The sequence below is a fragment of the Pomacea canaliculata genome, linkage group LG5 (assembly GCF_003073045.1).
Source record: "Pomacea canaliculata isolate SZHN2017 linkage group LG5, ASM307304v1, whole genome shotgun sequence".
In the NCBI taxonomy this organism is placed as follows: Eukaryota; Metazoa; Mollusca; class Gastropoda; order Architaenioglossa; family Ampullariidae; genus Pomacea; species Pomacea canaliculata.
This window is the reverse complement of record NC_037594.1, coordinates 21,285,259-21,300,508: the sequence shown is the minus strand read 5'-3', so window position 1 is coordinate 21,300,508 and position 15,250 is coordinate 21,285,259. Positions and strand designations below refer to the sequence as shown.

The 15,250-nt window shown below is 46.5% G+C and overlaps 1 protein-coding gene across 1 annotated transcript in view; it reads left to right on the top strand.

Annotated features, from left to right (window-relative positions):
- LOC112564167 (BMP and activin membrane-bound inhibitor homolog) overlaps positions 1-12,359 on the top strand; it is a 45,639-nt gene extending 33,280 nt beyond the window's left edge. Inside the window, exons 2-3 of the mRNA XM_025238803.1 lie at positions 364-738; positions 9,814-12,359. Coding sequence (XP_025094588.1) covers positions 364-738; positions 9,814-10,400 — 962 coding nt within the window. The 3' untranslated portion in view covers positions 10,401-12,359. The remainder of the gene's footprint in view (positions 1-363; positions 739-9,813) is intronic.
- Positions 12,360-15,250: the final 2,891 nt, after the last annotated feature.

Below are 15,250 nucleotides of genomic sequence, written 5' to 3'. Positions count from 1 at the left end.
TGACAAAAGTATTTTAAGGGCCTTGTTTGAATCGTTATTAAAAACATAGGTAGCTAAGTATCGTTATGACAATTATCAATTGACATTTTCTGCGAATTAGTAAGTTGTTTTTTTGATGGGGGATCTTCTTGTCCCTCACATTAATAGTATTGGATGGAATTTTGCCTTGTACTTTGATACCTTTCAAAAAAACTGTAGATATTGATGTCAAATACGTTTTCTTTTTGTTTATTTTTCTGGGTTGTTCCTAGTATAAGATTAGCAAAGTTCTCCCTCGCACGCTATTTTTTTTTCTTTTGAATACCTGTTAAGAGATGGTGGAGGATGATGCAGGTAAAATAACTGCCTGCTTGTGTGTTGCAGGTGAACTGCGCTGCTACTGCAACGAGTCCGGCTGCGTGTCCACTGGCTACATGTGCAAGTCCGCTGCTGGTCAGTGCTTCACGGCCGTGGAGGTGCAAGGGGACAAGACTCGCGCCACCCACGGCTGTCTGGATTCTGTGCCCTTGGAGCATCGCGGGATGTGTGGGGGGCGCGGTGCAGTGGACGGGGGTGAGGCCGCCCGCCACGAGCGGCACAAGGAGGAGGTGGTGAAAGGGGGGACCCCTGCTCAGGCCGGAGGAGGGGCTAAGTTCCCGCTGCTCATTTGTTGCGAGGAGGACATGTGCAACTACATTGAAAATCTGGACCTCACTAACATAGTCATGGCGCCCAAAGCCAACGGAAGCGCGCAGAAAGGTGAGGAATATATTATATATGTAACAAATATCGGGGGGTGGGGTTGTTATGTTAGAGAAGCATGCAGTATGTTGTCAGTGTGGCGTGTGTAATCTCGTCATATCTCGTTGAAATCTGCTGAGTTTTAGAAACGTTCCTCTCCTCCGCCCATCCACCTCACGTATGCTGTTTGTGCAAAACAGAATGAAAGTCCGTGTCTTTGAGGTTACTCTTGATGACTACCATGATGAACACTATTGAAAGCTTCGACATAATCGCAGATAACTGTTACATCTTGTCACGAGTGAATGTTGAAAATGTCCATCTGAAAATGTAAAGGAGTGCAGCGAAAACCTTACGCCATTTTTTGTAGGGTGGAAAAAAATTAAACAAAAATGTAAACTGTTGTAAATTTTAAATATGAAATTTAAATGAGACAGAAAAAGTCATAAAAATAGAAAAAAAAAATGATAAGAAGGTGGCGTAGTGGGTGAGTGGAATAACTCCATCCGGGTCCAGGCTTCAGTTCCGTCATAAGCGTCCGCAGGCGGAAGTTCAGGAAATGAGTTCGTTTCGTGACAGATTTCCCGTAAGTTTTATTTTTTTCTTTCTTCACTCTCTTCCCCCCTCCGGTGGGACTGAGGTTGGAAGAGTTGCGATATTTATGGCTGGAAAATACAGAGCAGGCAGCGCCGCAACCAGCCCTACCTTATCGCCGTCACTGCCTGTGAGGTTACATTACTCAGGGCCGGTGATTACACCGGGCAAGAACAGATAACTGTGTTTGCTTTTGTGCCGGCGTAGAACAGGCGGAAGAGGCCAGGGTCGGTGGATTAGGCAAGTTCAGGGAGATAACTTTGAAGTGAACCCGTTAATTGTTGACAAATTGATTGGCGGAGAACCTGGTGGCATCCGCAACAAGCTGAGAGAGAGAGAAAGCGAGAGAGATGTACTTTCAATTGTTCTTTTCTTTCATTCGTTCTTTATTTCTCAAAATGCACCCACAGAAGAACCTAGCATAAGGAGGAGTATAGGGCGTATCATTTGTGTACAAGTCCCTTTCCTCCTCAGCAGCCTTCCCCACCCCCGCATCCTCACCAACTTGTCGATGAAAAGAGGCAACGTGGCGCGTGCAAGGGTCTGCAGCTGTGGCTTTCTCGCACTCAGCGGCTGTTGATTGTTTCTCCCCCCATCCCACAACCTCTACCTCCCCCTCCCTCCCACAGTCGGACACTTCAGTTTGTATTCAGGCCTCCACAGAGTAACAGTACTTCTCCTGAGAAGTGCGTGCAGCTGTGAGTTCGCGCGCGTGCCTGTGTGTGTGAATAAGCAATCACGCGAGTAAAAAGAAAAGAAGTGGTGGGTGGGGAGGAAGAAGTCGTATTACATGCACGACCTTTGACACTCGTATTTTGAGTCTGAACATCTTAGCATGGCAATGCTGGACTGAATGGAACTGGAGTTGTTGATGTATGGGAGGGAGGATCGCTATATTTCACACTTGCAGGGTGGGATCAGGACGCTTGCTCGCGGAACTGTTCTTGTCTGATCGTCCTGCCCCCACCACAGCGCCTCACGACTCCCCCCGACCGTGCGAGGGCCCTCCTCTTAATGTCGCCTGCCTGCTTTTCTCGTCTGCCTTGTTAAGCAGATACTCGGCTCGCGGATGGAACAACCCGAGCAGTCTGTGATACCCAACCATCTTCTTTTTTTTTTTTTTTAAATATACTCTTCGACCTCTGCACTTCATTCCCCATCCGTGTTCTGTATTGATTGCATTGGAGGGCACGCGAACCTTTCCACCCACCAACCCCTAAAACTCTGTCGGTGGAGAGAAGATCTAACTAAAAGTGGGTTTTTTTTTTTTTTAACTTCCTTTCGGGGATTTTTTTTTTTTTTCTTAAACCAGGGACAGTTTAACAATATTGTTATTAACACTCCTGGAGCTGCATGAAGTGCTGGGGACAGAATTTTACTTTTTGGACAGCACCACGTGTACTGCTTTCTGCGAGACTAACGGTTCTGATCATTCTGATCGTTTCCCAGTCGAAATCGCCAGATAAGTTTATTTGTTAAACAATGTTCTTACTACACCAGCAGCTTTATTGTCACCGGAACAATCACACCTACGTCCATGTTCGCAGATGTAGCAGCAGGCTATCGCGACCTGTGGCGGCTGGTCTTACCTGCCACCCGGCTTGCTCAGGTAGGGGTTTGAGGGGTTAATCTGCTGGCAACCCGACAGGATCGATTCCCAAAAGAGAGTCCTGTACAAACACTCCCGCGTGCTTTGTTTGCCTTACGAGCCTCCCAATCGACTTTAAGACTTACGGGACTTTGGTCGGCCCCCGGGTACATGTCAGCGAGGCCGCCGCGAGCATATGAGGGTAGACAAACCTGGCCGGGGTGGGTGGTGAAAGATAATAAAAAAAATTAGTGCAGCTGCTTTTCCTGTTTCGTCTGCACCCTCTTCCCACCCTTTTCCCGCCTCTTCCTCAGTGAGCTCCGACTCGCTGTCGTGTTTACGAGGTGCGGAGCGGACTTTGCGGTAGAGCCTCATGAAAGGTTGCGGATATTTGCGATGTCCTCGGGGTAGGATTGTGGGTACAGACTAGTGCGAGGGAACACAGCTGTGGGCTGCACTTTTTTCAAAGTTTACATGCTGCTTTGTGTCGGCTCATAAAACTTTTCATTTTTACATAACTCTGGTAAAAATATTTGAAAACTAAAACTGCTGAAGACACCGTCAGTCAGGACATTAAGGTAGCTTCACAGGGTGTGGTTGTAGAGCAAATGGCCACCCCAGATAAAAAGATCGCCTTCATGTTGAAAAAAGATGGAATCATAGGAAAAGTTTGAAGCAGAAGATTGAGTGCTTTTGATCATGTTCTTGTGTGCGCATGATGATCATGTGTGTACATTTTTTTTCTGGCTTATATTTCGACCGGTGTGGGGTTCACGGGGGAGATTTTGTTAGGATTCTAACCCTGCTTACCTGTCATGAAAGGTCAACGACTTTTCAACCACTCCAGACGACTGCAGAAGAGGAGAAAGGGGAGAATGACAATATTAGCAGTCTACCGAAACACCGGTTTGCACAAGCCGGTTGTTCCCCTTGTTCGGAGGGCGTGACTCCGCCGAGCGGTCGACGGGGGCTCAACGGCTACAACTGCTTCGTGCCGGTGGGGAGGGGGACAAGCACGCCGTCACGCATTGAGCCATAACTGTAAATACTTGAGATGCCAGTGCTGTGGGCAGTCTATTTACCACCAACAACCGCAAGAGAAAACCGGAAGCAGACTGGTGGGGGCGGGTAGAGTGGAGGGTGGGGTGGCGAACAAAAAGTTTTGATGAGAGGCATGGAGCACCACTGGGATCTGACGACATTTGTTGCTGTAGTCATTGTAATTTCTTGTAAAGGTTATCGTTCGCTTGGAACAATGAATTTGATATTGTTTAACCGCAGTTTATCGTGTCTCCTTACCTGTTTCAGTTTTACTCCTCTCTGTCTCTCACTTCCCTTTTGGGTTTTACCACAGTTCTTAAAGAATAAAGAGTACTTCAGTGATGTGAAGTAGTTATAATTTTTTAAAGAAAACATTTTACACACAAAATCAATAGTAATGTCCGAACAGACCGCTGTCCCTTATGGTTTTAGGGCTTGCAAATATATGGTATCGTTCGTTGTTACCGATGGTCCATTTACAGCGTAGGGTGTACGTACTTCCTGTCAAGTGTTTAAACAGTGCGAAGCCACGGACAGAGTTACTAATCGCCCTAACAGGAATACTTATGGAATACTAACGGTTTAGTAAGCTCGATGTTGAGATCCAGACAAAGTGATTATGCAGCCGGCCCCAGGACCCGCTTCTCTCGGCCGTTCACGCTGTCAGCTGGTTGTGAGTTCATCCTCGTACAAGTCTCGCGAAAGTCTCGTGCATGCCAGCCTGGTGTGTACTTACTTCCTGCGGAGATAAAAACTCGGGTTTGCTTGTAGACAACATATGACTGGCAGAGTGTCTAACTTTATCTACCAGCCGCGGTCATCGTCTGCTGTGTTTGATCAGTGCTTAGCTTTAGGCAGAGCTTGAAACTATTGATGGCTGCATATATCAGGGCTCTTGTGTTCATTGATAAACAACCCACTCCATCATCTAGCTTTAAGTGCACCCAGGTTGATCGTGTCACGTTTAGCAAGGATGTCCACGAAACATTTCACAGTCTGGGACTTTGTTTAGAGACTCGACGGGTTCTCCGTGAAATGTCCTCCAGCTGACTGAAGTCAGACCGAGGCAGAACTGTTGTGGATGTCAAAGCTGTTAAAAAAAGGTGACCGTTTGCGGGTAACTAAATGTGATATTTTCACAGCAGAGTGCGCGAGCCTACTGTTGTGTTTTCTGTCGAATTTTCCCAGCAGGTTGCAGGGCCGAAGGAATCTGATGGCAAGATTCCACGCTGATGACGTGTGCAAGACTGTTTGCGAAAGTTCGGGTCTGTTTGACAATCTGTAGACACCATGTCTCTAAACTTGTTAAGGCGGCCGCTGAGGGAACATGCCCTTGCTGCCCATTAACCCCACTCATGGTCGTAGTTGAGGGAACATTCCCTTGCTGTTCATCAGCCTTTGCTTATGATCGTAGCTGATGTGGGAATCACTCTCTTCCCCTTCCGTTAGAATTTTTTTTTTAAATATCATGTTGGTACAAACGAGTTTTTGTGTGTTTCGTCGCCGTTCACTTCATTGCCTTGAAATTTCGAAAAGAAATTCGTGACAGGCCTGGCGACAGCCTTATCAATAACTAATCATCGTCAGTGACGGAGCAGACTGGAGCCTGGTGCAGCGGAAGGGAGACCACTCTCAGTCACACAGGGCGACGCGGCAATGGCTGCGGTTGTCAGTCAGCGCCGTTTGTATCGACGGAGGATTTTTTTCCCCCTTCCCTGAGGTTATCGCGTCGACTGGCCAGCCAGAGTGGCAACAAATGATTTGGGGTTCGACTCAAGCCGATGGTCGCAAAAGCTGTGGATTAGCGCCCTTTTCTATCTTTCTGTGTACCCGCCAGTTGGCCGCCAGCCCCTACAGCCGCCGCTGGAGTGCAAGGGATCGACTCGTAAAGTGGGAGAGAAATAAAACGATTGTTGAACCACGTCCCCTGTTTTCTTCGATAATCAGGCAGTTGGTAGGGTACGTGTGTGTGTTTGCAAAAAGTAGGTCTCCAAACGGATTAGATTACACCAGACGTTAGTTCAAAACAGATGATTGCCCTAGGGTTTTTTTTTTCTACTTTGCGATCTAGTTCGAAAAAAGACAACAGAAATGGTGTACAATGGTTTACGTAGAACTTTGTAAAAAGAATTTTGATTTTGATTATTTCTTTGTAATTGATGCTATTTTTATTCAGTAGCCGTGAGCAGAGTGAAAAATAACAAAAAAAGGGTTGTCTCAGGGGTAGGGGAAAGGACTGTGGTGCCGACACTAAACACACGCGAGCTGTCCACAAAGTGGTCCGACATGTTAAGTTTTCAGGTGACATTAAGCGATTGCCTCCGAAGCAGGTTCTATCAGCTACCGACTGCATCCGATCTGGGCTAGACGCCGGGGTCATCTGGCACTGACCCCTTGACCCTGGCGGCACTGGAAGCGGAGAGGGCAGCGGGTGTCGACAACTGGAGGCATTATTACATCATGCTCGGCGCCGCTCGGAGTCCGCACATAAAACTCGTTTGTATTTCCATCAATCGTTGCTGACCCAACCGTCTCTTTCCTCAGTAGGAATATATTTTTAATCCAGTTTTATTTTATAGCTGCACTAAATTTAATTGTAAAAGATGCAAGCAGATCGCGCCTTGAGATCATCAGTTCACAGAGTTTGTTTGGACTAACGGTTAGTCCTGGCTTAACATCGTAGGAACAACAACAGTTGGTTGTCCTAGCTTTCAAAACTGCTGCTGATGCTTTACTTTTTAAGCACGAGCATTCAGCCATCTTGATTTGCATTTACTTCGCACCTCCGCACTTCTTCCATTATGCCTGGTGTGTAGTGCGGATATTGTAAAAATAGACCCGTGAAGTGCAGAGGACAAATGAAGAAGGCAAAAAACAAAACCTCGAAAAGCGCGAAACATTAGCATTTAAGTAGTGTTGAGTACAGATTTTTAGCGGATGACAGGATGGTGGATCCTGCTGGTGGTGGCCTCAGATATAATTTAGGGGCCTTGGGGAATGGCTCGTGTGCAAGTTAGACCACAGCAAGCCGTGCAGGACAGGATGGGGTTGAGGGATGGGATGTGGTCTAGCGCTCCATGGAGTATGTTTGAAACGAGAGTTGAAAATGTCAAACGAGTGCTGCAGATTAAATGTGGAGCTCTGGTACACACAGAGCACGTTCGCGCGTGCACACACACACATGCTCTTGGCTCTCTCTTTTTCTTGTCATCTGCTATCCGTCTGTTACGTCCACTACGTCCTGCACTCACGGTGTCTGTATAGTGAGTGTGATTGATAAATGCTACACATCAATCCTTAACATTAGATTGTATGATTGACTAGACGAAAACAAGATTATACCAGACGTACAAGCAGGGTTTAGTAAAGAATATCCAGTCAACAACTGGCAATATATTTTCACCCTATGCCATTATCCAGAAGGACGCAGTAAACCCTCTAAACTGTATGCGTGCTTTGTGGATTTAAAGATGGCTTACGATGCATCCCCACTCATAAATATATTTCATTCTACCTTCGTGTGTCTCTAGTGATAGATGTCGCCCAGGAAACAGTTTGCGAACACGAGGCACAGCGGACGTTTCAGTTATGCCCATCTCATAAAATCCACTCTCATGCCAGAGCTGTAATTCCATTATGTAAAAGTAACAGACTTCAAGGATGCCTTAATATGCTTCCGTCTAGGAGTGAGTGGTATAAATAGGTAAATAAAGCTTCATATGCAGGTTAGGATGGAGATTACAAGCAAATGTCCTTTCTGTGTAAGTCCTACAGAGGACGAATTTCGAGCATGTCACCGTACACAACAAAGAACAATATCTTGCTCAAGTACTTTTATGCAAAAAAGCAGGTGATGATGATATCCATGGCCAGTGTGTTTTGAATCATGTCGGTATAGGAGAGTGGACATAGCTTGTGCATGCAAATATTTATGTAGGAGAGGGATGGGAGAGGCATGGGTGAATAGGTGGATGGGTGAGTGCGGGACAGGTTATTTCCAACTCACCTTGACAATTCCTGGAATGGTCTTGTCAATAAAATGTTCCAGTTTCTTTTTGTCTCTCTCTCTCTCCCAAGACCTTGAAGCTGCAGTAAAACGCATCGGAATTAAGGTTTCTGCGGGCAAGGGAGGTTGAAAGACCCGGCGTTGCCTGGCAACGGACGCCGTACTCCACAGCAACCTCGTTGCAGCTATGAAATATGGCGTCGTTACGTGGGACCGCTTGTGGCGAGTGCTCGTTGCCGTCTTGTAGTCCACGGTCTTGTGTAGCTGGTCCCGCTATAAAGTGTCGGTGTTTGACTGGGCGAGTGCTGCTCCCAGTTGATGTTTGATGTGGATGACTGGGAGGCAGACAAGAACGCACGCTCGTCTGAGGTCGTGCGAGTGAGTTCTGTGAATCACTGCACAGGAATGACTGTTTCTACGGCTGGGCATGGCGAGACGGTGTCACCGAGACGTCTGTGAAGATTTTATGAGAAGTAACGAGGGTGTTGTCTGCTCAGTGATCCGTCTGGAGTCACTGAGACCTGAAGCTTCGTGCTGACGTTCCTGCCCCGTGATACGGTGCCGTCAGATGATGTCAAGAACACGACACGATAATAATGAAGGGCCGCTGCCTGATGTCTTGTAGACACTTTCAGGTGCAGTTGATGACAGTGTGGTCTGCATTTTGCCGCACCTTGTAACCTGGAGCTTTTCTTATGTATCGAAAGAACATACGGGCCTAGGTATACATGTGCTTTCATTTTGCATGTTGTGTCGTGTTTCTGGATTTGTTTTTGACTGACACCTGGAGTAGGTTTTTTTTCTTTGCGAGGGGAGAGAGAGTATACTTCAGTACCTGGAGAGCCTATCCGTAGTGCGTACATACCTGACAACATACCTAAGGAGTTTGTTGTGTCTGACATGCCTATCTATCCACTGACACGCAAGATTCTGAGCCTTTCTGGCGTCGTCCCTGTTCTTGTCTACATCCCCCTCACATCCCATCAGGCTGCCTGCGCAGGCAGATGGCGCTCCATCCGGTCAACGGTCACAGTTGTACCAATCCTGCCCTAGTCACAGAGCAATGGGCAGTCCCGTGACAGCTGTTGACAAACTCCTAAACTCCCAACTGTCTCTCCAGCAGCATGAAGAGGTTCGTGGGATCCTGCTCTCTTTTCACGGCTTGCTCTTTAAGATCCGACCTTCGCCTCCACACGAGGATTGTGCACTCGAAGGTCGCATAAATCCGTTCCGGGGTTCGAGACTGGCGTGTGCGAGCAAGTGAGAAATCCGTTGTGTCAGTGGAGTCCCCCGGCAGCCGACGAGACGGATCGTGACCCGGCGTTCTGCGCAGTCGCGACCGGAAAGGCCTCTAGCTGGGGCCGATTGCATGACCTGTTGTGGTTTAATACTTGGCATTACTTTATTATTATTAAGTCCTACTTACATTCTCCTGGTGATATACCATAGAATACTTATAATTGCCCCACATATCGCTTTACTTTCGGATTTGTCTTGAATACCATTAAGCTCGGATTTTTAGGACACAGCAAGGTGACTTTAAAAAGTCAAGGAGAACTCATTTTAAAAACCAGCTACACGTAAAGAAAACTTTAAAATGTGTTAGACCGAATCACTACTAAGAAGTGAGCTCAATATTTTGTAATTCCCTGAAATAGGAATAGAAACAAAGGTGGCTAAGCACCTGGGATAGCACTGCAATAAAATACATGAGTCGTATCTAATATCAGGGATACGTCGTATTACACATGATGATGATGATGACGATGATGATGATGATGATGATGATGATGATGTAAAGAGGGGTGACTCATTACCATAACAGGCTATCAAAAATTAATGGTATGCGTGCTCTTTTTTTCAGGCGGCTCGAGCAGTGAGAAGGGCATCATCTACTCGAGGAACCCGGAGGAGCAGGATGCAGAGAGGGACTTGTGGTTCAAGGCCGCGGTCATCGCCGTTCCCATTGCCGGTGGCTTCATTCTGGTGCTCCTCGTGCTTCTGGCAGTGCGCATGCTTAGAACTGACAATCAACGTCATCGGCGCCTCATCCAGATCCGCCGCGAGCGGAGTCTGACCAAAGCGCAGCTCTACGTCACAGATCATTTCAGTGACGTCAGCGCCAAGTCGGACGTCGGCAAGTCGTACTCTCTGTTCGCCAGCAAGCCTCACGGTGGGGCTCACGGTGGACCTGTCGGGGCCGGAGTTAAGCCCCACAGCGGGGGGCCCACAGTAGCAGGCGGCAAAGGACTGGAGGTGGGGATGGGCTTGAACGTGGGGCTGAGGCTGGGAGGCGGGAAACCCGTGTGCCGGGACGTGAACATTTCCGTGGACAAGGAAGGGCGAGTGTACGAGAAGGTGTGTGACGTCAACGTGCACAGACAGCCGCAACACCCCTCGGTAGTCAGATGGGGGCACTCCTCTAAGGCAGACCATGCGACCGTTGTGTAGGCGGCTTTACTGCCCCATTCAAGGGGCACGACTCAGAGCGTTTTACACCTTTGATCATCGTCGAGCCGATGACCCTGGTGCTGAAAGGACAAGGAATCTGACCGCGTGGTGTGCGTGTGTGGGTTTCACTCAGCATCATGGGAAAAGACTCATCATGGTCGAGATTTTTCTCGTCCTTTCTCGTGATTTCGTCATGACGACGACGAAAAGGAAACAATATGGCAATGGAGCTCTGCAGGGCAGGGTCTCCAGTGCCAGGAAATGCAGCCTGTAGACAAATGTTACCTAAGGAGCCGGACGTGAGAGCGCATGCTCAGCCGGTACGAACTCCATGGATGTCATGATCTGAATAAAAAGCAGCAGCTACTTTGATTGACTTCGTACGTACGCGGTTTACAGAAATTGTTACTGAGTTTTATATTCATAGGGCCAAGCTGGAAAGAATGGTATTGAAGATAACATCGTGTTCACCTGTGACCTACCTGGTGAACATTTTAAACAAACTACGATAGTCGTAAACGCAGAAGATGATGTACAGTTTATAGACATTGAATAGGTTATAAACAGACGTTGATGATTTCGCACTGACAGTCGACAAAGTCCTGAACCTTCACGATAGTTTCAAGTGTCTTGTGTACCAGGAACACTTTTGACTGTTGTCCACACACTGGGTGTGATCCCACCCGATGAACAGGTGCATAAATGTCTTGTTTTTGGTGGAAGAACATTCATTGAGTCAGAACGGTGATGTGTAATTATCACGAGGATAATGCTCAGCCTTTCAAACATAATTATGTTTCTTTTAATTATGCTCTGGTTTTTTGTTTGTTTTTCCCTTTCAGATTCCTGTTCTAAGGATCATTGTGATAAGTGTGTGGGGGATTTTTTTTTTTTTTAAAGAAAATTATTTTTCAAGTACGCGTTGTTTTGTTTTTTCGCTGGGGTAAAAGGAGAAAATCGCATGGAGACGGTTATCTGCCCCTTTTGTTACTTTTTTCCCTTTTGTTCTGTAACGGAGCGTGATTATCATATAAGGAAGACTTATTTTCTTGCTTTGGTGTATGGGATGTTTTTGTTGATATGTGTTTTGTTATTCGTGCTGTCACTGAGCTAAGGAAGGGTCATCTCTTATTTTTCATTTATTTGGCAATGTTAGGAAACGAATCCTCATGCTTTAGACTGGAGTGAGGTGCTGTACCATGTGACGACCAGATAATTGAATATATCAGGGGTTGTAGCTTGTGCCACACCATATTGGCGGCCACCAATGAGCAACCGCAGGTGTGAGTTTAGGGTAGATAGCAAGGTGTGACGAGAATCTCACGATGTGGATAGAAATTAGAAATTTTACAAGTCTGGTTAGAAGACATTACATACAGCTTGACCCCGTGACATCAGTGACTTAGCGAAACACACTTCCATCTCCTTCCCTCTTCTGTACCTGTGTGAGAGAGGGAGAGAGAGATAACAGCGAATATCGACTGCCTAGTTGCCATGGAGATGCCGACTATTCTGGGGGTTTTTTATGGTTAAAAAAAACAGTCTTCTCGTTTGTCGACCTGCCTTCTAAATGATGTTCTTTGTCACTTGTGAGCACGCGAGGACTGTGTGTGGCGTGCCTGCAGCATCATATCATACCCCGTCTCCTTTGTTGCCGGTGGCTGGGTATGTGCATGCTACGAGAGATTGCTGGGTGATGAGGCTAGATGCTGCTCCCCCTCCCCACTTCATTCCTGTAAAAAAAAAAAAAAGAAGAAAAGATGAGTGCACGGCTGTTTGAAGCTAAATAGCTGACATTGTTCGCCTGCTGAGACTGACAGAGTGTGGATGTGTGAAGGGGCAGCGTGGGTGTGTGTGCTTGAGACTCAGACCTGTGCAAGATTTCACATATTTTGCATTTTTCGATGAAATGGCTTATTTATTGTTGTAAGAATAAATTTTATGGCTTCAACGTCTTCACGACGGCGTCACGGTGTTGTTGTCTGAGAAGAGAAGAATGATTGGATGGGAAGATCGATGTTGCAGTGACTGATGCTGATGGTCACGTGACTGGGAGGATGGGCTTGATGTCGTAGTGTTACCTGAAGTGTCCTCAGCAGCAGGTTCCAAGCTTTTCGCTAGCTAATGCGGGTGGCTGCAGACTTGGATGAAAGTATCAGTGCGACAGTGTCTGTGGTGTGATACAAAGTGGGTGTTGGGGGGATCCGAGCTCAAAAATAAATAAATACTCTACATATATAGCTTCAGAGTCCACAGACTCATTTGTGAATTATTATATATAATTGATTATGTGCAGATTGCGCTTGAGAACGGGAAGGGTGGCTTTTACATGGAGTTAAATGACTGCAGTATTGGGAATTATTTTCATGAGGTCACATTCCGAGTTTCGTGTTCCTGATGAAGTAGGCAGTTAGGTGTGTGTTGCATAAATATGAGTGCAGCATTTTCAGTTCGGCTTAAGTGATAAATGAAGGGTTTCTTTAGTTTGCTAGGTATGGTGGGGTGGGGATATCTAGGACTGGTAAATCACTCCACAAAGACCATACCGCTGATCACGCACCCTGCGATACATCACATCAGGATGATGAACGTCGCTGTAATTATCAAGAGCTGCTGCGATCTGTCTATGCCTGCTCTTTAGAAAGAAACCCATCTGTCACGACTGTCTGGCCAACCTGTCATTTCAAGTAATTTATCTTGGATGGCGTCTGCACCCACCTACCAGATACAGTCTCTCTCTTTCTCCCTCCTTCGTCTGTGTGTGTGTTGTGCACCCTCTCTCCTTCATTTTGCCTATGACATTTCTTCACTCTCTCTCTCTTCCCCCCACTATCAATCTGTCTCGCTCCTCCCATTCGCTGGGTATGAGTGAGTACCCGTCTTTCACTAGCTCGTCTTCCCCGAAAACATCAGGTAAAAATGGAGACGAAGGAGGAGACCGAGTCATGTATGCGCCATCTTCATGACTCATTCTCTAAGTGTTTACATCTCTCCGCCATGTTCGTGGTGTTTACGCCATTTTCTTCCATGAACTTTTCTTGTGTTTCCCATGCTTAGCTCCTAAAGACATTCTAAATAAGACACACATTATCGTCTTGGGTATCTTAGGATCGTGTAAAAGAAACTTTGTCAACATGTCCGGTTAATAAAAGAAACGCATTGCAAGGTTTCCTAGGTAAATTGTTTTTTCGTTCTTGTTGTTACCGAAAATGCAAAGTAAAAAGCAGAACTACACAATTTTTATCTCTAATAATTAGCACTGGGTACAAGCAATTCAGAGATATGGCTGTGACAAGAAAAACTTGTGTTAAATGATTATGTGACTATACTACTAGTCATCTGTGACGTTGGTGTCCAAGCTTTGATATTCAGCTACCTACCTTCCTTGTCTTCCTTTGTGCTTCTGTAATATTATCAAGTAATATGATACAGTGATGCTATAACTTTTAGTGAATAACATTTATTTCTTTACGTTATGTGTTACAAAAATTGACACCGTTGTGGTCATAACAAGTGTTTTCATCCTTTTAAAACACGGAAAATTTGAGAGACAAACCGAGTTGGGAAGTACTATTAATTGAGAAATTCCATCGACAAAGGTGGATTTCCGATGTGAGGCGAGACCACACTTTCATCCGCGCATATGAACGCACACTGACACGCCTGAGCGTTCACTTTCTCTCTGGAAGAGAGGTTGTCCGGCCCAACCGGATCCGGAAGCTGGTCCTGACGCCATCTTCAGACGGGCAACCACGCAACAATGGTTGTCAGCATCAATTATTCATCGTGATGGCGAGACGGCGGCAGTATTGATGGTCCAAGCTGTCTCTGATCACCTGGGCATTGCAGTACAGCTCTGGCACGTGAGGTACATCACGTGATTAGCGCGCAGGCGCACACCGAGCGCACGCCATCTCGCTCTTCCGTTGCTGGCAGTCTAGAACTGCTCATCTTTGATCCTGGGTTTCAAGCGGAGTTTAAAAGGGAGACGATGCAGGCTCCTTGGCGCCGATTGTCTGCGCATCTCTTATTGGGTCGTGTGCACAAGAAAAAAAAGACATGAAAAAAGCGAACCGTGGCGCCATCGAGCATGACGTATAGTGAAGGGTGGGGGCGTGGAGGGCGGGACAACTCTCTCCGTCTCTGCTGCTGCTGAAGCTGAACGATCTGTGTAAAAGGCAATCTAATCAAACAGACATGAAATCTTGTAATGCAAGACCTCGCCTGAGACAACGAAATTAGTCAATCCGATTGTAAGGGCGCCGCTTTTCATCTGCAGGGTGCTGCAGGGGCCGTGTTGATCGCCCACTGAAACATGGGGAGGGTTGACAGACAAGACAGGGATTCCAGAGTTATAATTATTTTGTATGATGCTTTGATAAAACGAAGAATTTATCTGGGGATGGTGTGTGTGTCAAATAATTCGTTTGAGAACGACAGGAACGATGAAGAGGTAGAAGAGGTGTGACTAGTGTTTGTTGACGAGAAGCAGGTGTGATACTTCAATATTTTCAATGTACATCGTATGCTGCTGCTGCTGTAGACACATGCGCGAGAAGAGGAAGACAGTTTGAAAGGCAAAGTGAGAGAGGGTGGGGGCGCTTGCTGACGTCACTCTTGTCATTTATTTGAGAGAGAGGGCACGGCACAGATTTCCAAACCCTCGTCATACAAATTGCACATCGACTGCAGCCATGTCTCCCGCTACAGTAATTAATTAAAACAGCAAAGACCGCTGCGCCTACTTTGTCTGGCCCTCTCTGTAGTTTTTTAACATCTATATGCCATGTGTTCATGTCATCTACTGTAACACAGTCATTCCTCTTTTTTTTTCTTCTACTCATTCACTG